The sequence below is a fragment of the Xiphophorus couchianus genome, chromosome 7, assembly GCF_001444195.1.
Source record: "Xiphophorus couchianus chromosome 7, X_couchianus-1.0, whole genome shotgun sequence".
NCBI lineage: Eukaryota > Metazoa > Chordata > Actinopteri > Cyprinodontiformes > Poeciliidae > Xiphophorus > Xiphophorus couchianus.
In genome coordinates this window covers 28,411,889-28,435,186 of record NC_040234.1, presented here as the reverse complement: position 1 = coordinate 28,435,186, position 23,298 = coordinate 28,411,889, and the positions used below count along the sequence as shown (strand labels likewise).

The 23,298-nt window shown below is 42.1% G+C and overlaps 2 protein-coding genes across 2 annotated transcripts in view; both read right to left on the bottom strand.

Moving 5' to 3' along the window:
* Positions 1–15,473, bottom strand: part of LOC114148163 (serine/threonine-protein kinase N1-like) — a 45,147-nt gene extending 29,674 nt beyond the window's left edge. Inside the window, exon 1 of the mRNA XM_028023209.1 lies at positions 15,344–15,473. Within this exon, the coding sequence (XP_027879010.1) occupies positions 15,344–15,370 (27 nt within the window). The 5' untranslated portion in view covers positions 15,371–15,473. The remainder of the gene's footprint in view (positions 1–15,343) is intronic.
* A 1,429-nt stretch (positions 15,474–16,902) lies between these two features.
* Positions 16,903–17,943, bottom strand: LOC114147494 (G-protein coupled receptor 183-like). The gene has a single exon (XM_028021939.1). It carries the CDS (start codon positions 17,941–17,943, stop codon positions 16,978–16,980), a length of 966 nt encoding a protein of 321 aa, XP_027877740.1. The 3' UTR covers positions 16,903–16,977.
* Between the last annotated feature and the right edge of the window lie 5,355 nt (positions 17,944–23,298).

Sequence of the window (23,298 nt, the reverse complement as noted above, 5' to 3'; positions counted from 1 at the left end):
CTTCAAATCTTACAGCTGGTAGCTTTAAAATCAGATCAAAACATTTTATTCCTCCTTCTCGGGGAGCTTAAGCGTTCAAACAGAACCGTTTCAAGTTTAAACTGCGCTTCCACTCTAACAGGATGTTCATTAGCTTACCACAACCCTAAACAGTCCAAGCACAAGGTACTCAGCTGTAAGGTCTCATGCTACGTCACTCTCTGCCTGGCATTTAAAGAGACGCGAGTCCCCAGTGTCAAAAACAAAAAGGTCTTATGTCTTTTTTTTTTTCTTTTTTAGAAAGATTATGATGATTATGGGGGAATTTTCATCTACGCTGATCTCTAGATAGATCCTCAACCTCCATTAAAATCCTTACAGACGTTGACCTGAACCCAAAGACCATACGACTCTTTAAAAGTCCATGTCTCCTCAAAACCTTGAACTTGACAAACATTGGGGGGTGGGGTGGGAGAAAGTATTCTGACAAGAAAAAGGTTTATGTGGACAGTCCTGATGACATCCAGCATTACTGAAATGACAAGATCTTCTCAGTGTTGGAGGCTCCATTATAACCTTGGTACTTTTTTCTCCATTGGAAAAATTGAGGTTCAGGTTGTACAGGGGCGTCAAACATCCCTGTTGACTGAGGCCCCTCGTCTGTGCAGTCATGACTGAGTCTTTCAGTGGGACAACGCTGCGGTTCACAATGCCTGTCTCACAAAAGGACTTCCTCTGGGAGAATAACGTCTTTCTTCTGGGTAATTCTGTTTGCCCCATGATTTAAATTCCACTGAAATTGTTTAGGGGTGAATGGCAAAGGAGGTTTACAAAATCAGATGTCAGTCCCAGCCCATGGAAGTCCATCATGAAGCCATCTTCACCCCATGGAGCAGCACTACTACCAGACTATCAGAAATAATGACGTCAAGCATGCCTAGCTAGCCTGCTAAGGATGTGTGGACTGAGATTTAAAACGATTGGATCAGATTTTTCCCAATCGCTAATGTTTGGTTGTGACGTATGTCTCGATTGTAAAACAGGCTACAATCTTCAAATACAATATAAAATACACTATGAATTTAATACCATCCCCCACTGCAAAGAGAGAAATGCCACGCCGAACAAGATGGCAGTTAATGCTGATTCAGTATTTGGGAATGTGGCCAAAACGGGCTTCACTCACTTCCTCCGCTGCCACTGGCAAACTACAGGCCTAGATAAGCAGACCACAATTCAAAACTCCAGCTCACAAACCTGATGTCATCGTTCATAATTCGTCCTTCTGTTGACTGAAAGGCCCGACTGAAAGTCATCGTAAGAAATTGAGCTCAATGAGAAAAATCCCAGACGCAGCATGGAAGAGAGATGAGAATTGAGCAGAATTGTGTAGGAAGGCAATAGCCATGCTACTGGCCAACCAATTTTTTTTTAAACTGTCTACAAAAACATTGGACATCTCACTGATGAGTCCCTTTTGGAATCCCTTGATAATAGTTTTAGGAATTTGTTTTTTTGTTTGTTTGTTTAAGGCCTGTGGGGGGTTTTTTTTATGCTTGTGGCATTTTTATTTTTTGGATTCTGCTTCATTTTCCTCCTTTGGAATTTTGATGCACAGCTTTTAACCTAATTACCCTTCATCCATACAAACTTCTTGCAGGCACAGTAAGGGCAGTAAGGGGCAGTTTGGGGTTCAATGTCATCTGCTGATGTTGGTCCGGTGACTCTGATAAACTCCACTGTCAACCCAGGCATCTATCCCTTGTTGGGACCCAAGACCAAAACAACGCAGAAGACCAGAGGACACGTATCACAGCAACCTGGGCTTCCATTACACTTCAGCAGAACAAGCACACCGCACTGATGCAGTAATTCATGCAAAAGGAGCCACAGCAAAGAGCATCAGTTCATAGAAGTGAACACAGTTTTCAGGAGCCTGACATTTCTGTTTAAAACATCTTTATTTATTGAACTTATATAATGTTGTCATTTTGTGAGACACTCCATTTTTGGTTCTCAATTTTTGGTTTAAGCCATGATCATCAAAACGACGAGAAATAAAGAGTCACATTTTTCACTCTGTGGACTGAATCTATACTTGAGCTTCACTTTCTGAAATCAGTCACAAAAAATATTCAACTTTTTCAACTAACTAATTTTTGAAGATGTACCTTTACTAATAATACAGCAACGTGTTTGAGAGTGAAATCAGGACTTTTGCAGACATGCCGGGTGATGGAAGCGGGTGTGTTAGTAGGAAGATGCTGGACCTTAAAGCCATGAACTCCAGTTCCAGGCCTTCAGTTGGCATTTCCTGGTTGTTATTGAGCGCAGAAAAAGAAACTTTAATTTCTGCTCAAATGTCGATGTCTGGACACAGCCTTATTCACGGATTTGGGTTAAGAGGGGGTGAGGGAATTTGTTTGGAGGTCGATGTTTGCGAGTGTCGGGAGGGGTTGGTTAATCTCTATACACACACACAAACACACGCAGATAGAGACACTTCTCATGAAACAAAGTGACAGATACCATGGAAAAAAAGCATAAAATAATACACAAACGTTTGAGCATCAAGAATGAACCCTCTGCTCATGTCAACTCCCACAAACCTACAAACACAGAGGCTTAACGTGGCGATGAATAAAACAGCAGTGTGAGGCAGCCTGTTGAGAGTACCAACAGGAAGAAGCGTTGCCTCTCATTATGTCAACACAGCGGTCCGGACTACGCTTTGGGACGAGCTGAAATGTGCGGGCCGGTGTCACCGAACACCAAAACAAACTCCCCGTGTTTGCTGCGACATGCTCGGGTGAAATATGTCCGCTAATTCTCCAAGTCTCCGGCTAAAGCAGCAGTTTGGCCTTTGGGGGTAGAAACGGCTCAGTTGTTTAGTTGTTTGGTCTTAGATGAGAGGATTGATAAGCCTCACATGTTGGTGCGCTGAATGTGAGGTTAGTGCCCACAAACGGCGCTTGGAAATTTCTTGCACCTATAAATATTTGTTACGTTATGAGAATCTTTGATGTACTTTATTTGGATTTGAAAGAAAACAAATATTTTTGTTTTGGAATTTGTACAACTTTCAGTCTCTACCAGCTTTAGACATTTCTGGTCTTTCTTCCTTTTGATGGAGAGCTTTCATGTGAACTCCAACTTTCAAGCTATACAATCCGTCAACTCTTAACTGATTTACATCTGGACTTTAACTGGGCCATTTGGACCAGGGATGCACCATTCCACCTTTTTCACATCCGATACCAATACCAACGTCTGAGGTCAGGTATTGGCAGATAACGATCCGATACAGAAAAATAGCACTGAATTGACTAAAAACTTTAATTTTTCTTTAAAACGCAGACATAAACGTACTAAATTACAAATTTATTTGATGACTCTGCACGAGTGCAGCACACTTAGATACACCAACAGCTACACAACTTTAATTTATTCAGTTAGCAAAATTACAAACCATGTAGGGGACACAGCAAACATGTGGAGGAAGTTACCCTGCATGGAAAACCAGGATTGTACATCTGCCTGAACACACTGTCCCCATGGCGACCCAAGATGATGTCAGCATCATGTTGTAGCAATGCATTTCATCAGAAGAGGCAGAATCATTGATAAAATGATGGAAAGAAAGTAATCCAGGAAGAAAAGCTGGTAGAAACAGCAAAAGACTTTAGATTTCACCTTCCAGCAGCAGCACCACAATCCTAAACATACAGCCAGAGCTCTAACAAAAGGGTTTATATCAAAGCGTACTGTAGCTGGAATGGCCAAGTCAAAGTCTAGATCTACAATTTCAGTCTCTAAATGTGTACAACTGGTAGAATGCAGCTGGGATTGCAGCAACAAAAAAAAATTGTTTGATCTAGAGTCATGAAATCCTAATAAAACACAATGACGTTTGTGGTCGTCACATGACAAAATGTCAATAAAGGTCATGAGATTTTAAACACTTCTGCCACAGACGACATGTTGGCCACTTTTGTTTACACATATTTCACTGACTGTCACTCAGTTCTGAGAGGCGAACTGCCGAAAAGCGTGTCACTTAAGAACCAGCCGTGTTGAGAGTCCGGAGCTGTGTTCCTCTCCCGGTTCTATTTTTGCCGTTATTACTCAGGAACAGAAAAGCACAAAGGAAGGGAGCCACGCAGCTGCTCACACTGGGCCCGGCAGGTCAAGCGCTGATTGGCTCCCAAAGCCGTTCTGTGACGTCGGAGTGAACCCTGGGCTCAGCAATGCTTGTGAAAATAGCTGACACTGTGTCTTTGGTCTGCTGCTGTCAATGAAGAAAACAGAAGCATCCATATATTTAAATGTATTTAGTGTCTTTTCTTCGTGGACTTTGTTTGGGCAACTTTCTAAATCTCCTTGAATTTTAATTGTTCTTTATATATGAAAAGCCTCCGATTGTTGTTTCGCACCTTCCTGTTTCTGATCGCGACACACCTGGGTTACGTTACCACCAAGCGGTCAAAAACAATATTTCTCTTGTTCTGATTGTGGCAACTTGAGGCAAATAAGAAGAGATACTGCACTGCTATGTAGATGCCATGTGATATCGTGAGCATTGCTTTGAAGGTTTGAGGTTAAGAGGAGAGCAGAACCGAGTCTTCATGGGATCTGAAGGGCGCTGGGCCGCGATGCCACCCTCAGCAGTTCCCAGTATGACCCAACAGTCCTGAGGTCATAAAAGTGAAACAAGCTGATAAGAATAACAGTATCTTCCTCACACAAGAGGAAGAGATGGTTAGTTGCAATTTAGAGCAGCAACGAGGCAGCCCTTCAGAGTGCAACTTACAGCGCCTTGCAAAGTAGGTGTTCACCAATAAATTGGCCCGGTTTTCCTTAATTTTAAGAAATCGGACGACACTTTAATGAGAAACCGATCTTATCCATGTGCCATGTTTGTTTAAAATAATCCATCTAAGAATGAACAAACGTATTCACATGAGATTTTAATTGCATTTCTTATTTAAGGGAAACACCGCAAATGCGGAATCGTGTTTTTACAACGTTAGCGGAACATCGACAAGGTTTTGTGCATATTTGTAATGGAAGCGCAGCAACTGTTGGCAACTTTTTCACTATATTTAGCAACTTTCAGATGAAAAAAAACCCAGATATTTGACAAAATAGGAATCAGCATGTCGGTTTTATTTTGTTTAGAGATCGGTGATGGGCAATAACGGTGTAATCGGTGCACTGCTATTGCAAAGTACTCATACCCTTTGAGCCACTGGTGTCAAACTTCAGTTCTTCAGTAGATGCCCTGCATATTTTTGACATTTTTCAAAGTGCAACGCACGCCGCTGCCTGCGACTCGCCGGAACGTTGCTGTAGCGCCAAGCGTGGTCGTAAAGGACGTCGTCGACTCGTTGGAGAGTGCAGGAAGACCCGAGTCGACATTTTAATAACCTCAGTTTGATCTTCCGGCGGACATCCTGAATGATTTACACAACATCGGGGTCTGGATCGGTCCCAGGGAGTTAGGCATGTAGTAATGGATCGGGTCCAGAAGAAGCTCATTCACTTTCAGTTCTTCATCCTGAGATTTCGGGGTGGTGCTGGTGAAGGGGGGGTTGTAAGATGGTGAGTTATGGAACATTCATGAAGGAACGCTACACTAAAACTCATTTAACCCGCTCTGCTGGGACGTTCCTCCTAGTTAGCAGGAACAGTGTGTGTGCCACTCACTAAAAATAGATTGATTCAAGTGAGAACACCATGAAGCTGCATGGCTCAGATTCAGAGGCCAGTCGTTACCACTTAATGCCTGAATTTATTAACAATTAATAAATAAAAGCTCTACTTTTCTCCCAAGACTAAAAGTTAAATAGATATTGTTTGAGAACTCAACAGATATAAATCTGGCAATTTGGCATAACTATGACCACTAGATGGCAGTAAAGTGTTGAATACGCTTCAATAACCATGAATGGTCTACATGACTAGGCCCCGGCCTACTGGCGGTTCAGTGTTTGCAGATTTTTTCATGGAACACAGCTTTAAAATAAAAAGTGACCCATTTATGTTATTTTTGGTAAAGTAAATCTAAAATATATATTTTTTTAATTCATCTTGGGAAGCTGTAATACGTAGCTGCGATGCTGCTTGACATGCTATTGGCTGGAGTTTTCAAAGCAGCCAATCCGGTTGCACCGTTCATTCGGCTTGGCGTACTGGGGGTCCGCTGTATATTGAAATCTACTTTTGGAGTTTCTCTCATGCCAGCGTGATACCAGAAGTAGCAAAGCTTTACAACATGATGGTATCTTTTAAATGTTTTACCATTAGTTATTTATTTTATAAGCTTCATTTTGATGCTTGTAAATCATTCGCAAATAACTTTTGCTTTAGTTATGCTGCTCATGAGACATTACTTCATGAAGAATAGTTCTTTACAAAAAAACCATAAATTGATCAAACCTGAAATTGAACACCCAGATTGAACATATTTAAATTAATATGTTTTTTTTTTTATTAATATAATTTCAGGTCATTTGTTTACTTACTACAGGCGAACAACGTTGTTTAAATCCGCTGCATGATAGATCCACTGGGGTTATCATGGAAACACTAGTTGTTCATAAGCCTGTCGTAATAAACAATTAATCAATTAATCGCATAATAAATTAAAATGAGCTTAGCTTGATGATTTCCTTCCTGATAATTCATATTTTTTGAAGAGCATTTTCTTAAAGACACTTCATAATTCATTTTATCTATGATTTTGATTGTACGTGGTTTATATTCACTTTTTATGAATTGTTTTTGGTTGTCGTGCTTTATTTTGGATATTTAAACATCTTCCAGTTCTTGTGTTAACGTTTTTGTTTACTTATTTTTATTTATTTATTTATTTTTTACAAAATGAAAGTTTATAGGTCTTTGAGAGAGCAAACTTCCATTTTTATGTCTTTATCAATATATGACTTGAAAACAACAATTTCATCGTTTATCGCGATAATATGTGGGACAATTTATTGTCCAGTGAAATTTATTATCATGACAGGCCTACTTGTTCATTTTACATTTAAATTTGTATGTATGTATATATATATATATATATATATATATATATATATATATATATAATTTTTTATTATTTGTCCTTCCTTCAGCTGTCTCTGGTTTAAAAGCTGCTGTTATGTGACTGACAGAGGCAGATCCAGTCAGCATACTGCAGAGCGTTTTTCCTCATTGAGGCTTTGTACTGTCTTATGCCTCGGACTCCACAACAGACCACCTGTTTGCTGCAGAAGTGATCACAATGGACAAAGTCGGGAGCGCAAACATGCAACCGCTCACCGAGGCCTCTTGAGAAAATAGTCTTTCACAAAAGGCACCATTCATGTCTCCCTGCTCCTCCTCCAGCTGTGCAGCGGACGCCGGTCGCCACGTGCTCGCACACAAGCGGCAGACTGATGTGCAGTCGGAGGGGGCTGGAGGTGGTCCTCAAGACCCTGGCTCTCACCGGTTCGACTCGCCTCACGACGCCTCCGCATCCTCTGGGCCAGCGCATGAGCGTAAAGCGGCGCTGCACCTTGTAAACCGGCAAAAGGAGATTTGGCGACAGAATTTATCTGGAATATGAGGGATTTGGGGGGATTAACGGGGCAGCGGACACACATTCCAAGGTAGATTGCATAAGTTGTTAACTCATTCGCTGAGAGAAGGAAGATGGGTTTTTTTTATATAAAGGAGGGTTGAAAAGGTTGCAGAATGTGGATTATTAACACCTTTAACCAATTCTTCTGACTTTAAGGTCCGTCATTCAGTAAAGCTCAGCAACATTCGCCACTTTCACTCCGTTCCACAGGGATTTGCTAAAGTGCTCGTATATGGTTTCCCATTTTCTCCCATTGCAACCACAAAATTCTGTCTAATTCATTGGGATTTGATTCCATCGCCCAACACAGCACAGAATGGCTCAGAATCATGAAGTGGAAGTAAGATGAAAAACGGCTTTCATACAATTTACGAATAAAAATACTTGTGATGTTCACACCCGTTTTGCCCCCTTTATTCTGATGCTCCTAATAAAGTCCAATGTCAGCTTGCTAATAGTCAACATGTGTAAAATTTAATCTTATTCAAACTCATTTTGGCCGTTTGTATCCAGGATCTTGTTCTCGATCCATATCTCATGACCGTTGGTGAGGTCAGAATGTAGATGGAGTGGAAAATTGAGAACTTTACTTGTTGACTCAATTCTTCTTTCACCACAGCGGACCGGAACAGTGCCCACGTTACTGCAGACAAAAGCCCCAATCACTCGCGAACAAGACACCGAGAAAGTTCAGCTCCTTTTGAGTTGAAGGCAAAGACTGAACCCCCAACACAGAGGGGGACAGTCCACCTTCCGCCACATCTGTGAATAATGTAAATAAAGTCTGCCAGTGTGTAATTTTAACCTGTAGAAAACATTAATAATGAATGAAAACCAAGAAACACAGCAGATTGGTCAGGCATGAAGTTGTAGGGAAGTTTAAATCAGGATTAGATTAGCTTTGAACATGCCATAAAGCACTGTTAGTCATCAACGCATAATTTACGAAGGCCTGGATAGACAGGCCAGACATGGAGAGCATTAATCAGAAAAGTGGCCAAGAGATGCAATGTTAATTCTGGAGGAGCTGCAGAGATCCCAAACTCAGGCGGGGGTCTCCACCCTTAGATTAACTTTTGGTTTTGCGCTCCATATATACAACCTTTGTGGATGAATGTCAAGAAGAAAGTTATTGTTGAACAAAGGGCAAACAACGTGTCGCAATTTCACACTTTTCTGCCACAAGTCATGTACGGACGTGCAACAACATGCTCTAACCGGATAAGAGACTTTTCGGCCTACATGCAACGTGCTACGTATGGATGAAATTGGGCACTAGGGCGCTCTCAAAACACACCGTTGGTGGTAGCAGCTTTCCTTGAATTGAGCTAAATTTGTTAGCGGCAGAGAAAGAGTGCAGACCGGGTGAGAGAGTCTACAGTGGGAAGGTTCAGATCAAAACATGTTTGTGTTGGGGTGCTGTGGTGGCGTAGGGGTTAAGCACAACCCACATCAGGAGGTTTTAGTCCTCGACGTGGCTGTTGCAGATTCAATGCCCGGCCTCGTGACCTATGCTGCACGTTTTCCCTCTTTCTCATTACCTACTTTCCTGTCCTAACACTTAAAGGCTAGTAGAGCCAAAAAGAAACTCAAGAAAAAAAACCCTGTTTGTGTATTCGAATTAGAGATCCACCAATCCGATGTTAATATCTGTATCAGTCCCAATATTGAAACAATTCTAGATCGGCCATCAGTGACAATGTGCCCAATCCTGTAGGGCAGATCTATTCAGTCCAGTTCTATGCCTTTTCCTCTCAATCATGTCATACTTTATTATTTAATTTACATTATATTTCGAATTCCTAATTGCACCATTTCTGAACCATTTGAAAGAAGGTCTGTTGCAGTTTATTTTTCATGTTTGACCAAAGTAGTCAACCTATTGTTTTCGTCAGTTTCAGTTTCTTTATTTACTTATCTTCTGGTTCCTTTACTATTCTTCTTATTGTATTGTATCGTACTTTATGTTGGTCCAGCTTATAAAACTCCAATGAAACACGTTCAAGTTTGTGGCACGTGACAAGTAATTGGTAACTGTTATCAATTATTTCACTAAGCATTGTAACCAGGAATCAGTCATTGATCCTGGTTCTTCAGTGTCTTTATGATACTGGTTTCTTCTTCCATCTTTGCAGCAGAGAGAGGCTGCTTGGTGCAGCAGCAGCTGTCTGGGCTGGACAGCTGAACAGAACTGGACCTGATGAATGGAGCCATTACACTGGAACCCAGAATGGCCTGGGGGGGGGGCTTGATGGGACAATTGTGACATTTTTCATGTCAAAACTTTTCCTGACTCAGCGTTCCAGGGTTCTCGGTCCCTCAGTTTGAAACGTATAACACTTTATTTCACCTAAAATTTATGACAGATAGTTCCAGAGTGGACATGTAAGGACAGAAGGAAGGAAGTGAGAAAGGAGTAAATAAGAGATGGACTGAAGGAAGAAGGGAGTAAGATGAAAGAAGGAGTAAAGCGAGGACACAGAAGAAAGACAGGAAGGAAATGAGGAATAAAGGGGCGTCGAGGTTCCGACCTCGACATCCCACCTTTCCTGTCTCTACTGTTGGAAAATGGAAAAAGGCCACCAGCACCACACAAAAACAAATTATGTAAAAAAGGAGGAAAGAGAGAAGGGATTAAGGAAGAAAAGAAAGGAAGGACAAAAGGAAGAACGGAAGGGTCATAGGAAGGCCACATAAAGAATGAAAGGAAAGAAAGTAGTAAGGAAATGAATAAGCTAGGACTAAAGGAAAGAAGGGAGGACGTAAGGGAGGAAAGACAGAAATGAAACAAGGAAGGATAGAAAGGAATGCAGCAAGAAGAAAGGAATAAAGCAAAGAAAAGCACAGGGAAGGAAGGAAGGACATGAGGAAAGAAGAAAGCAAGGAAAAAGGCAAATACACAAATCAGGCAACAGACAGAAAAAAGGAAGAAAAGGATTTTAAAAAGAAATGAAGAAGGGAGGCAGAAAGGAACAAATGAAGGAGAAGAAAGAACACAAGAAAGCAAGAAAGGAAGAAACTAAGGACTCAACATCTAGACCAGGGATCTTCAAATTCAGGTCTCCTGGAACTTTTAAATGTATTTCTGCTTCAACACACCTGTGTCCAATAATGGAGAAATCAGCAGGACTCTGGAGATCTAGACTGCATAATGAGGAGGTAATTGAGCAGAGATACATCTAAAAGTTGCAGGACTCCGAGAGCTGGAGTTGAGGGCAGCTGATATGAGCTGTGGGTTGTGGAACAAAATTGTGAAATGAAACATTTTTTCCACATTTTTCTCTCTTATTCTTCTTATCTACAGACAGACACTAAAATCAAATCCCAGACTTTTCCAGATTGTCTCTGGCATTCCCAGTGTTAGCATCGGCATTAGACGTCTTGACTGCGCCAAGACCGAAGTAGACAAATCAGCTTGTCCTGCAGACGAGCTCCACAGAGACGTCCGCTGGCAGGCATGGACAGCGATCATAAGCTCGTCTCCCGGGGTCTCTGGGAGACAGACAGATTGGTGCGTCCAAATGATAATCCTGGACTTGGGCAGCAAGCGGTGGGTGGGTTGTTTGAGCGTGAGCCTGAGGAGGGTGGGCCGCGAGCCCTAATGCCACCCGTCTCAGAGACGGAGTGGAAGTCCACGGTCTTTTAATCCTATTATCCGTAGCAGCAGCAGCTGGAGACAGCAGCATGTATATTCCGACACACGTGACCAGAGACCATCAGCCCGGCCAGGTTGCCTCTCCACTCTCTGTGAGAATCAATAAAAAAGTCATTTGGGCGCTCCTCCTTCTCAAAACACACAGAGGAGAGGCATCAGCAGCTCGCCTATGGGGCCTCTTCCAGACATCGACTGCAGGAAACCGGCGGGAATAAAGAATTTATGAGAGGATGGCCGCGGAGAGCGTATGGCTTCCTCACAGGGTGCATGGAATCAGCTCAAAGCCCAGAGCCTCGCGGGTCGCTGGGGTTTTACATCCTGAAGGAGAGGCCTGGCCAAAACATAAACAAGCTGCGAATCGATAAGACGCGAGAGAGTGCCGACGAGATGGCAGAGATACCCGGGCACTCCAGCTGCTTTTTACGCAGAGAGTCTCTGGGATAAGAGGGTTTTAACAGATGGAGAGGGGGGAGGGGGGTGGTGGAAGGAAGAGGAAGAGAACTGGGTCATTTCAGACATTAGTTGATGATGTGTTGAGGAAAAATAGGTGGAAGAGAGCGCACAATGGAGCAGGTGCAATCATGACAATGAGGCGTCCAGTGCCAGTCTGACAGCTCCAGTCCATCGTCGTTACGGATCTCAATCAGCCCGTCTCCTGGGCCCGCAGAGACGATGACCGCGAGAGGACAAATTCATCATTTCAAGCAGAATCTACTCAATTTCAGCTCAAGCCACCGACAAATGACTTATACAGATTCAGTCCAAGACAAAGCAGATCAATCCTACAGCAGAGTGTCTTGGACTCTGTTTCTGTCCTGCGGGTTTTAGTCGTTTCCCGGCTCTAGCATGCCTGATCGAAAGAAATGATTTACCTGGACGCTGTGCCACTAAGTTCTGCAACTTGGACTGGGTGTGTTGAAGCAGGGAATGTCTAAAACCCAGTGGAAACTCTTGTATTTCCACCAACACATTTCTAGTTCAAGGAAGAGTAGCTTGGATGATAAACAGGGACAAGACAAGAACAAGAAATAGGTGGAAGAGACTCAAAGAAATGAACCAGGGGATACAAGCGTGGTGAACTCAGTGGAAGGGTCGGTTAGCAATTTTCAGACATGCTCCATACATTTTAAGTCCAACGGTCCCTTCATTGAAGCTTTCTGCATTTTGTCAAAGTACAACTGGGGGCACAGATTAATTTTCAGAGAAAGGCGATTGGCGATACTATAATGAGAAACTGATCTTATCTACCGCCGCAAAGGTCTGAAAATCAGCCGCTGTCCCCTTTTGCTCTGCCTTGAGAGAGGTCTGACTGAGACACCCGCCCACCTGGTCACATCTGTAGGGACACGGTTGTCACCCCACTGTTGCCAACAAAACAACTTCTTCACCATATTTTGCCACTTTTCAGAGAAGATTTTTTTTTCTTTTGGCCAAAATCGTAAAGATTGGCGATCGGCCAGCAAACTGCAATCGGTAGACCCGACAAACACCAGCCAATAGGGTGGTGTTTGTTCATGCAGGAGCACCATGTATTTCCCTTGCTGCTGATTGGCCGAACCCCCAAAAGCAGAGATAAGGAAGACTGTAAAGGTTAACTTCTGTGGTAGTGCCAAGACGGTTTCCACTGTGCATATTAATGCTTATTAAGGTATATTTAATGTGTGAACTATTAAAATAGGCATCTATAAGTGTAGTTAGAGGGGGACTCAAGTATTTGCTGATCTAAGCTAATCTTAGTACCTGAATCCTGTCATTTCATAGGGTCCACTGTAGCTCAAAAAGTTCTATTTTAGTCTCATTTGTGACTTTTGATGGCAGTCAGATGTGGCTTTTTGGGGTGTGAGAATAACAAGGGCCTGAACGCAAACGCATGCCACACTTTTCCTGTCTATAACTGCACAAGCAACATACAATTTTCCTTCCACTTTCACATTTATGCACTACTTAGTGTAGCTCTACCACATGTCAGTAAAATGGAGAAAAGAAAGTTGCCGTTGTAGCATTAAAAGAAATGGTCCGAGGTTATGAATACATTTTGGAAAACACTAGATCTAGAAGTCTGTGACATGGCATATTCCAAGATGTGAGCCCTGCTGACTGAAAACATTTGCATTCAGTGGAAATTAAACCCAAGCTGAGAATAACACGGTTGTGGAGAGATTGGCGTTGCTGTAGGCTACACCATATCCCACTCGAAGGCTCCCTGTAGCAAACATCAGCTGTTAGCGTTCCTCCACATGCCCACATGGAAACACCAAAAACACCTTCTCCATTCAGGGAAGAATCGCTCTCTCACTCAAACCGATCCCGGAACGGTCTGAGGCGGAGGGGAACTACGCGACAGCTCTCTTTTATTTTTACATCTTGCATCTTCACACGGGCTGCCTGGCGGTTTGCAGAACAAGAGTGCGAAAAGACCAAACGCATGCAGGCTAACGTGAGCCGACAGAAACTGGACGTATGAGGTACGGTTTTGCGGTTGCGACATTTTGCCTTCTCAGGGCAATCGCAGGCGGCTGGGGTCCGAGGTCTCTGGAGCGCCTCGCTGCCGTGAATTTTTCAACAGTCACCTCCTCCAGTGACACCGGCGTAACTGGAAGCCTTAAATCAGACACCGGCACGCTCCACACGACTCTACCTGAGGGTGAACGCTGCGTCTCACACGGGTCAGTTCAACCGATCCAATCTGCCCCCAGAGGGACGGTGGAAGTAAACGCGGTTGGCTTAACTGTGACTATTTTTGTCTGCGCGACACATCTGTGATGGAGCAGGACTGCTGAGGAGTCACAATCAGAATGTGAACTCAGCAGGTTTTTTTTCCCCTCCAAGAAATTTCCTCATTTAAAGACTCTTCGCCGGTGACTGTTTGTGTACGCTGATGACACCATGATTCGAAATGCATTGGGCGTGCACCGATAAGAAAAAAAAAAAAGATAAAATAAAAATCGGTCCTGATTGCTGTAGTTTTGGGTAATTGGCTGAGAAACTGATCTTATCTACCTTAACAAAGGTGTGAAAATCAGCCACCACCCCCTTTAGCTCTGTTCTTGAGAGAGACTGACAGATTGAGAAATTAACTAAAGTCACCTCAACATAGCAACTTTGTCACTATATTTAATGGGTCCGGGCAATAAATCAAATGAAGTGTTCTGTTTCCGAACCCTTAATTTGTGGAAAATCTATTCTATTGGGATTTCATGTGGCCGACTGACATAAACTGGAGCAGAACTGTAAAAAATTTTTAAAAGAAGATATTGTCTCGGCTCCCCGGACACTGAGCTGTTAGCGTTGCTGTTATCGACAGTCTTCAGTCAGAGGCCTCTTCAAATTCGATATGAGACTGACTGCTATCGGAGGTCCGTCTTTGCCCCACAGCATCACTCTACACAAAGATACTTTGAAGATAGTTGGATGATTAAATTTACAACATTTAGTTTCCCTTTAGGACAAAAAAAACATTTTTTTTTTATTGAACTGAATTCTAGGTAAGGGCATAATATACATTTATATTCATCCACACGCAATGCAAAAAATTTTTGGCTTCCTTACTTGTTCTGTTCTATGTTTGTGTCCATTGTCCCGCTTAAATAAATGAATAAATAAAATGAAATGAATTCACACCACACTGAGACATGGTGGTTGTAGCATCATGCTGTGGGGGAGCTGGTAAGAGTTATTTGGAAGATGGATTGAGCTAAATATATGGTGATCCTGGAAGAAAATCAAATCACCATGAAAACACCCAAAGACTAAAACACAAAGGGTGGCAGCATCTTGGTGTCTCCAACAGACACAGGAAGATCCAGATTGTAAAGGTTTGGCAAAGAGGATCACCTTTCAGCAGAACAACAACCATAACCTTACAGCAAAATCTACAGATAAATGGATTAGATCAATGTGATGTTTGTTTAGGAAACCAGAGATTAATTTTAATTTCACATATATTACATTGACTTTTGTGGCTTTTACCGTCAAGATGTCGGAAAAGTTTAAAGAGCGACAACTTTTAAAAGGCACTTCAAGTATTTAGAAATAGACAACTTTGACTGGATATAAGAGCAGCCTTTAAAAAAAGTTGAAAAACTAACCTGTAGCTCGTTGTTGTTGGCCATCATGAGCTCCAGCTATCAGATGACTTCAATGATCTTCAGCTCAGGTTATGGCCGCCGGGTCATAGTAGAAATTTTCCGCTCAAGTCCGTCAATATTAGAATAAAAATAGTTTAAATAAGCAGCAAGTCCCGGTGGGTGTTTAGGTCCAGAACGTCTGGAGCGCGGCGGCAGGTTGAGCAGAGGGGGCGAGGGCACCATCACCTCCAAGCGGCAGGACGTCAACTCTTGAACGGGGGGGTCCGCATCACGCAGTCCGGTAGTGTAGGTAGTGGAGGGAGCGAGGGCTGCCTGTGGGGCTTCCAGCTCATCGTCGGAGAGGACAGGAGCCCGAACCCCGCCGGGACTCACCGGGACTCTTCGCGCTGCGGTTACCTGGAGCCATGTTATTCCCCCAGCCGGAGGCGGTGCGTTACTGCTGGGCTCTGCGGTGAGCTGGGAGCAAACGGCTGATGCTGCAAGGGAGTAGGCGCACGAGGGAGGGGTCAAACCAGCAGAATGTACAAGCACAACTTCCGGAATGTACCTTCAGAATAAAGGTCGCACAGCTAGTGAGCTGTTGTACTTCAGATGTCGATTTCGAATTCGAGTGAAAGAAATAAATATTTAAAATAATAAACAACAACTCTTCTAAAAACGTATTTTCTCCCATTATCCTTCAACCCAACTGTGACTTGACTTGACATTTTTTGGTATGATTGTATTTGTTTTACTACTTTGTTATGTTTTGTGTTTTTTTTAATTCCGCTACTCTGTTGTGAGCTTAGCTTTGTCACTTTGTTTTGATGTTTTCTTTTATCTCGTTTTTATCTTATCTCTGGTGTTCAGCACTTTAGTGTTGGCTGGAGCCAAGTTGCTTTATAAATAAAACTAATGATGATGATTTTATTTTGAATTTCACGCAGTTTGCTTATGTTGTGATCCCAGGCTTCCTCGCGCAGCTTGATGCAGACGGAAATCCTCACTGCGGCAGCCGAGCGCCCCCTGCTGCCACTTGTTGATCACTTTAATAGCTCTGCTGTGTGTGTGTGTGTGTGTGTGTGTGCGTGTGTGTGTGTGTGTGTGTGTGTCTGATGTCAAAATGAAAACAGCATTAAAAGAAAAAGTCGGCGAAAGCTGGTGCGTGGAGTTTATCACTGTCATCGGCAGAAGATGAACTTACTTGTGTTTGTTTTTGTGCTTTATTTTTAGGAGGTACAGTAGTTGAGAAAACTAGGTGACTTTCTGAGACAACAGTGTCCTCCTGCATGATACAGAACTTTCAAAAATGCTCCTTCGTCTTTTTTGATATTTCATATGTAATGAATTAAGAAAAACATACTAAATGCCCTGAATTCACCCAATTCAACTCAAAACTTGTCAGATTTATTGCCATCAACTCAGGGATTTCTTATTTTTAATGTATTTTATTTTTGTACACAAGATGGCGCCAAACTCAAACAGTTGACTTCTCATTGAATGTCATCACATGACAATATATTTAATATCATTATGAAGATGTTACACTTTCTAGCTAAAATGGTAGCCATGGTTATCATTGCATTTCTATCTAAACCTATTAAAGAATGTTCTCCAATCTCTTTCATGACATGCAGTTCTGTTTTCATATAAATCTAAGCAGATGGTTTTGGTTCAGAGACTTCTTTGTCTGTTTCTTTGCTGATGCAGGAAGTAAATTTCTTAATAAAAGCTTCTGGGAGGAAAGGAACCTTGTCCAGACGGGACAGGTAGACAAGTGGTTGGATAGTGCTGCTGATGTTGAGAAAAGCAAAGCCGACGGGCTGCACATAGCAACGAAACACATCAGGGGTGTAATGGTCTTCGAATGGGAACAGCGCAACAAGAGGCAGATAGTTGAACACAATGATACAGAGGATGGAGAGCACCATCTTGAATGCCTTCTTCTTCATGGGGTGCATTTCGTCCTTCCCAACGCCACGGGATTTCTTCAAGACCCATAGGATGCTTGCGTTGCACACCACCATCCAGGCGAACGCTGCCAGGACCTCACCAGTGAACACCTTCTCGAAGTTGGGGAGACCGCCCACCGTCTTGGCAGCAGAGTAGGCAAAGGTGAGGCAGAGTACCAGCAGGGTGAGGCTTAACCTGTACTTGATGGACTTCAGCTGCCCAAACGTGATCGGAAAGACCACCGCCACAAATCGATCCAAGCAGATACAAGAGAGAAACAACGGGCCGCTGGTGTCTTTCACTCCAAAGGAAAACTTAATTGCTAACCACACCTCTTTGCTTTGCCAGAGGTAAAGATTTAAGAAGCTGAGGGGCGTCATGCTGCCAAAGTAGGCATCCATGAAGGCCAAGCAGCCCAGGAACAGGTCCGAAGTGGACGGTTCTTTGCGATTGTGGATGAGAATTGCAATAACAAGGAGGTTGGCAGGTATTCCCACGATTACGTTGATAGTTTGAAAGGTAAGGTCAAACAGAATTGCCTCGATGTACATATCACAGCCTTCAAACACACTGAAAGGTTTGAAAGAGGCGTTGATATAAACTGTGGCATTGTAGGGGAGTTGTGCAGGAACAGAGGTTGAGTTAAGTGGCAAGGTGTATCTCTCCATGTTCACCAGCAAAAACAAAGACCCTAAAAGGAAGAAGCAGAGAAAAGGCATGATTGTCTTCCGACTTATACAGTGACGGAGGAAAAGAATGATATTTCATTTGAAGGCTTGAAGATTTGTTCCATTTTCTAAGCCTTTTCCAACTAAGTAAAACTCCAAACTGCCTTTTCAGACACGATGTTCTTTAGTAGCCCCCTTGGGTTGGGATCTCTGAGAAGTTGAGTCTCAGCAGGAACAAAGTCCCTGCAGAGGCAGCTGTCAGACACTAAAAACATGTTACAAACACCAACAGGACCTCTCCTCCGGCTGTTATCTTGTTATTGTGTCTGTGTGGGCTCTCCTCCGGGAAACCTGAGTCCCTGAACAAGAAGGCGCTTGAGACACCTGAGGGGGTTCTTCTACAGGCGCCACCCTTTCATAGGAGCATAAAAGAGCACCGACTCTCAGATTTAAACAGCAAAGATCATTCTTTGCGCACAGACAGTCAATGATGTTAGATGATCTAGAGTAGGGGTCTTCAAGTCAAGACCTTGACGGTTGGTATCCCGCAACTTTTAGATGCGTCTCTGCTTCAACACACCTGACTAAAATAATTGGGTCCTCCATATGAGCTTGACTCCATAGGGAGGAAATAATTCATCCATTTGACTCAAGAGTGTTGGACCAGGGACACATCTGAAAGTAGCGGGACACCGGATGTTGAGGATTGGAGTTGAAGACTCCTGATCTAGAGCTAGGCAATTGTTTCTCAAGCAAATTCTGAACAAACGGTGCTAAAATGGGAAATGGAGCAAATAAAGCTAAATGTTGATAAGCTGATGTAATACATCAGGGTAATTTATGCCGGTGTTTCTCCATTCCGGTCCTCAGGTACCACTGCCCTGCATATTTGAGACGTGTCTCTGTTCCAGAACACCTCATTCAAATGATTACATGAGCTCCTCTGCATGCCATCCAGTGCTACAGAAACCTGTTAATCACCAGCCTTGTTCAAGACGGGTTTGTGGCAGAAGGGAGGCACCTAAAACAAGCAGGTCAGTGGTCCTTGAGAACCTGAATTGATAAGCACTGATCCGGGTATTGTCCTCATCATCTGTGTATTTTCTCACACGTAGGAACACGAGCTTCTCTGAAGATTTTCTTCAAAGCTTTCGAACTGTTGGCAGACGATCTGAAACGTAAAAACTGTCTTAAAGTCATCACACCTGAGCTGCCTCCAGCAGTGGACCACTGAGACCACAGCCTGTGGTTACTCCTCACCACCAGGGGGTCTGTTCTGCTTTATTGAAGACCTTTTTTTAGCCTTGGTCCCTTTGCGAATCTGCAAATGGTGTTTTCAGCCTCCCTCGGCTGAAGGCCTCACTTCAGGCTGGTAACACGCCTGCGGGGTTAATCTCACTCACAGAGGAGTGAAGCTTTAAACCAATCAGCTTTTCCTTTGAGATTACAGACCGAGTCAATTGTGTTTTTTAAAATTTTTTCTTCAAGCCTGTCTTTTAAAAGTTTAATAAACAAAGCCCAATCTCAAACAGTAAATTTTAGGACTCGTTGGTCTACAGTACAAGTCCACTTGTAATTTTGAAGTGGTTGAAAAAGAGACTTGAGTCATCGGCATATAATTGAATTATTTGTATGTCTGACTTATGAGCTACAAAGCTGTGAAAGTAGACATCTGTAACATTTTGAACGCTTATCACTGAAAGGTTTCTCTCATAAAAACTATTTTAAATATCTAATAACTGTCTATACTGCTTATCTGTGCAGTGTTGTTGGGCAGCTGATGCCTTCCTCCAGTGGTCACTGGTTGAGAAGGAGGGTCCACTGTGGACAGGTCACCAGTCCATCACAGGCCAAACTATTTTAAACAATATCAGCTAAATATACCGTAATCTGCACCTAACAATGTTTTTCCTTCATTGGGTCTTTACATCTTTGTAATATACTAAGAGTCAGAGTATTCAACAATGTTCTGTTATTGACACTAAGAGTCCCTTACATGATTTCAGAAGGTGAGTAATAATTGAAATTAACATGAAAGTTTAAAAAAAAATGCTTCTAATTTGCATTTGTAAGAAAAACCTGCAAACTCTATTCATCTTTCTCAAAAATGAAATTATTCCTATGAACTCTTGTTTATACAGTCAAAAGTTTGTCTAATGACTAGAATTAACCAATCAGCGATTCCTGGCCTTAGCAAACCCAGTTTTAGTTTGATTTTCATATCACGATGAAAAAGTTTTTTTTCATACAGCCATTCAAAAATATATACATGTGTTTAGAGTCCAAAGTTTATACTCACCAGTTTGTTATGTTCCTCTATGCTGAGCCCTGAGATTGATGCAGAGTGTTGTTCCAGGCGTTCGTTTATCTGTTGTCTGGAGTGTCGTCAGTTTGACGCCGACCAGTGAGGGAGGAATGTTCACATATCCAGAGAAAATATTGACTTTTTCAGTTGAGCGCTTTTTATTTCCCAATGTGGGAAGGTTCTCCATGCGCCGAATAAAGGTGACTGAATGTGAAAATTCATCTCTGTATTTATCTTGCCTTTCAAGGGTATCTCTAATTATTATTTTTTTGCCAATTTTATCAAAGTGTTTAGGAAGATGCTTTGAACTGCATCTTTCTTTCCTTCGTAGTTGAACATTTAGCAGAACGGAGCACCAGACCTCCAGACTTCACAGTTTTTTTTCACCAAACCATAGCGGGTTTTTTTTTCTTCCCTTCCATCACCGGAGATATTTAGCTCAGAGACACAGACGGTTTCAGGACGTCTCCATGTCTCAGTCACGCATCCAAAAGAGGACGCAGTGCCTTAGAAAGCAGGCCTTACAGGTCCTCTCTAAAGTGTTGATTAAGGGGATGGAAAAGCAGGAATTGGAGATTTGTGTGCCAGGGAGTTTCAGAAGTAAACAAAGAGTAGTTAATTACATTTGAGGCGCGGCAGAGGTAAGGAGGACCCGATGTTCTGTTCCCATGTGGGGAATTAAGACAAAACCCATGATAATTGTCACACTGATGAGTAAATCACACCAGAGAGCTACACAGAAACACTGTGAATTGGTTCTATCGGCTCTTTTGACAAGGTTTAGCCGTTAAAGCCCTTCTGAACGCACATTTTAAAACTTTCAGTGATGCATAATATGTAGAAATTGTGTTAGATTTAGAATCTGTGATCTGACATTTGTTAGGTATCCTTTCGTATGATGAAAATATGTTAACCAATTAAACAAAACACAGGTTTGGACTGTGAAAGTGGCTGGACGGTGCCGCTAATGTCCAGGAAAGCATCACAGAATGCCGATTCATCTGTGTGCTGCGTGAAGGTCCATCCAGATGTTCGTGGAGCCAGAGAAACTGGCTGCGCTTCCTGAAAGTTTCAACACAGGGCTTCTTCTTTGTAACAGTTGACCAGGCGACTCAGACAGTTGACCAGTTCCTCTGTGTCAACCTCACTCGAATGTGTCACTTGTCTAAAACTAACATTTCAGAGTTTCATCCTTTGAAATCTTTTTTCTTCCTAAACACTTTGAGTGAAGGAAAAGTTTCAATTATTTAAATGAATTACTTGATGATACTAAAACGAATACGTTTGAGGCACTCCGACAAATGACAACATTGGCTTCGCGAATGAAAGTTTGATTTGGCTCGCAGAGTAAAGATGGCGGCGGTATCAATACGACCTCTGTGTCTCAGAAATCTGTTAGAGGAATTGGGACCAACACATAAACATGGAGAGCAAATTCACCAAGTCCCACACGGCTATTTGTTCATTATGAAACAGACTGAATGTTCGTGAACCACTGCGATGACTAAATGTGGTCGTTGAAAAATCAGCTTTAAGACAGACAGGTAAGCACATTTTTCCCATTTTGTGACATTACTACCATAAACTTTAATTTTTTTAACATTTTTTTATCTGGAACATTGACACAGATCAACACAAAGCAGGAGCATAATCGTGAAGAACAGTAATACATGGTTTTCGACTAATCAATGTGGAAATCACAAAAGAAGGCAAAGGAAAGCTCACACATTTAGTAAAGATATTTTTAAACATTACATTTATTAAAGTATGGATGTAAGAGCTTCACTCCCACAGATTTACCTTTCTGTTGTTTATCTTTGAATTAGCCTGTCATACTAATACAAATTTGAAAAGTGTAGCATATATTTTGTCCCCCATTATGCACCGATATCCTTAGGAGATACTCCATTAATCAAAGACGCAGACGAATTTGTTAAAATTCCATAAAACTGGCCTTCAGAGGTGACCAAGAAAACTGCCATTACTGAAAGAAAGTCATAAAGGAACTAGATAACCAAACTGATAATGGTTAGCAGTAGTTCTACAGTTGAACATGAATGCTTACATTTGGAAAGCATGTAAAACTGGAGACCATCTGCCAAGAAATGGAAGGAAATGTTTGGTTTTTATAAGCAGGTCAAATTAAAATCAGGGGAGTGAGAAGTAACCCTCGAGGAACTCCACACGTGAGAGGAAACGCGTTCTACTAACTGCATTGAGAAACTCCTGAGATCTAGAACAGAACAAAGCTAATCCTTTTTTTGTTTGAGTATGGACAGGAAGTTCAGGTCACTCAAATGCACCACAGCAAACGACACAAATGTGAGAAAATGCATTAAAAGAGACAGTCGGTATGGTATTTTGTCTAATTTTCAAAGTGTAATTGAGTTTAGCTCTTCACCATGCGAATTATTCACTACACAAAGTACGACTAACCCTCACAGAAACAGCGGCCTGTAAACGGTCACATTTCATATTAACAGTAGCAATATAAGAGGTTTAACAGACAAAAACAGTGAAAAGGCTGAACATTTGCATGCAACATAGCAGTGTTGTGGTAAAATAGGTAAAAACTTCTAATTATCAAATGTAGCAGCATACAAGAGTAGAGAAATGCATACTTCTTTACACAATCTCATTTGTCATGCACAGTAATTGGAGTATAAATAGATTAGAAAACTAAGTTTCTGCTTTTAATTTGATCTTTAAAATATTAATTTAATATCATTTATATAACTTTTTAATCTTATGAAAAGTGCAACGTACCAACAGGCTGTTGAAAACTAACATGAAATCGGTTTGATGTAAAGTATCCTTGTGGTGTTGTGCTTCACACACGCCACCAGCAGGTGTCAGTGTTTCCTTACTTCTGACATTTCTAACTGAAATCACCTACTCTGGGTAGACAAAGAGAGAACAGGTGCTTTTATCCATTTTCAGTAATAACACATCATGCTTGGATTTACTGGCCTGTGTTTGTATAACTATCAAACATATTTCTCATAAACTGCACCTATCACAATAAAACACATCAAAGGAAGACACTTATA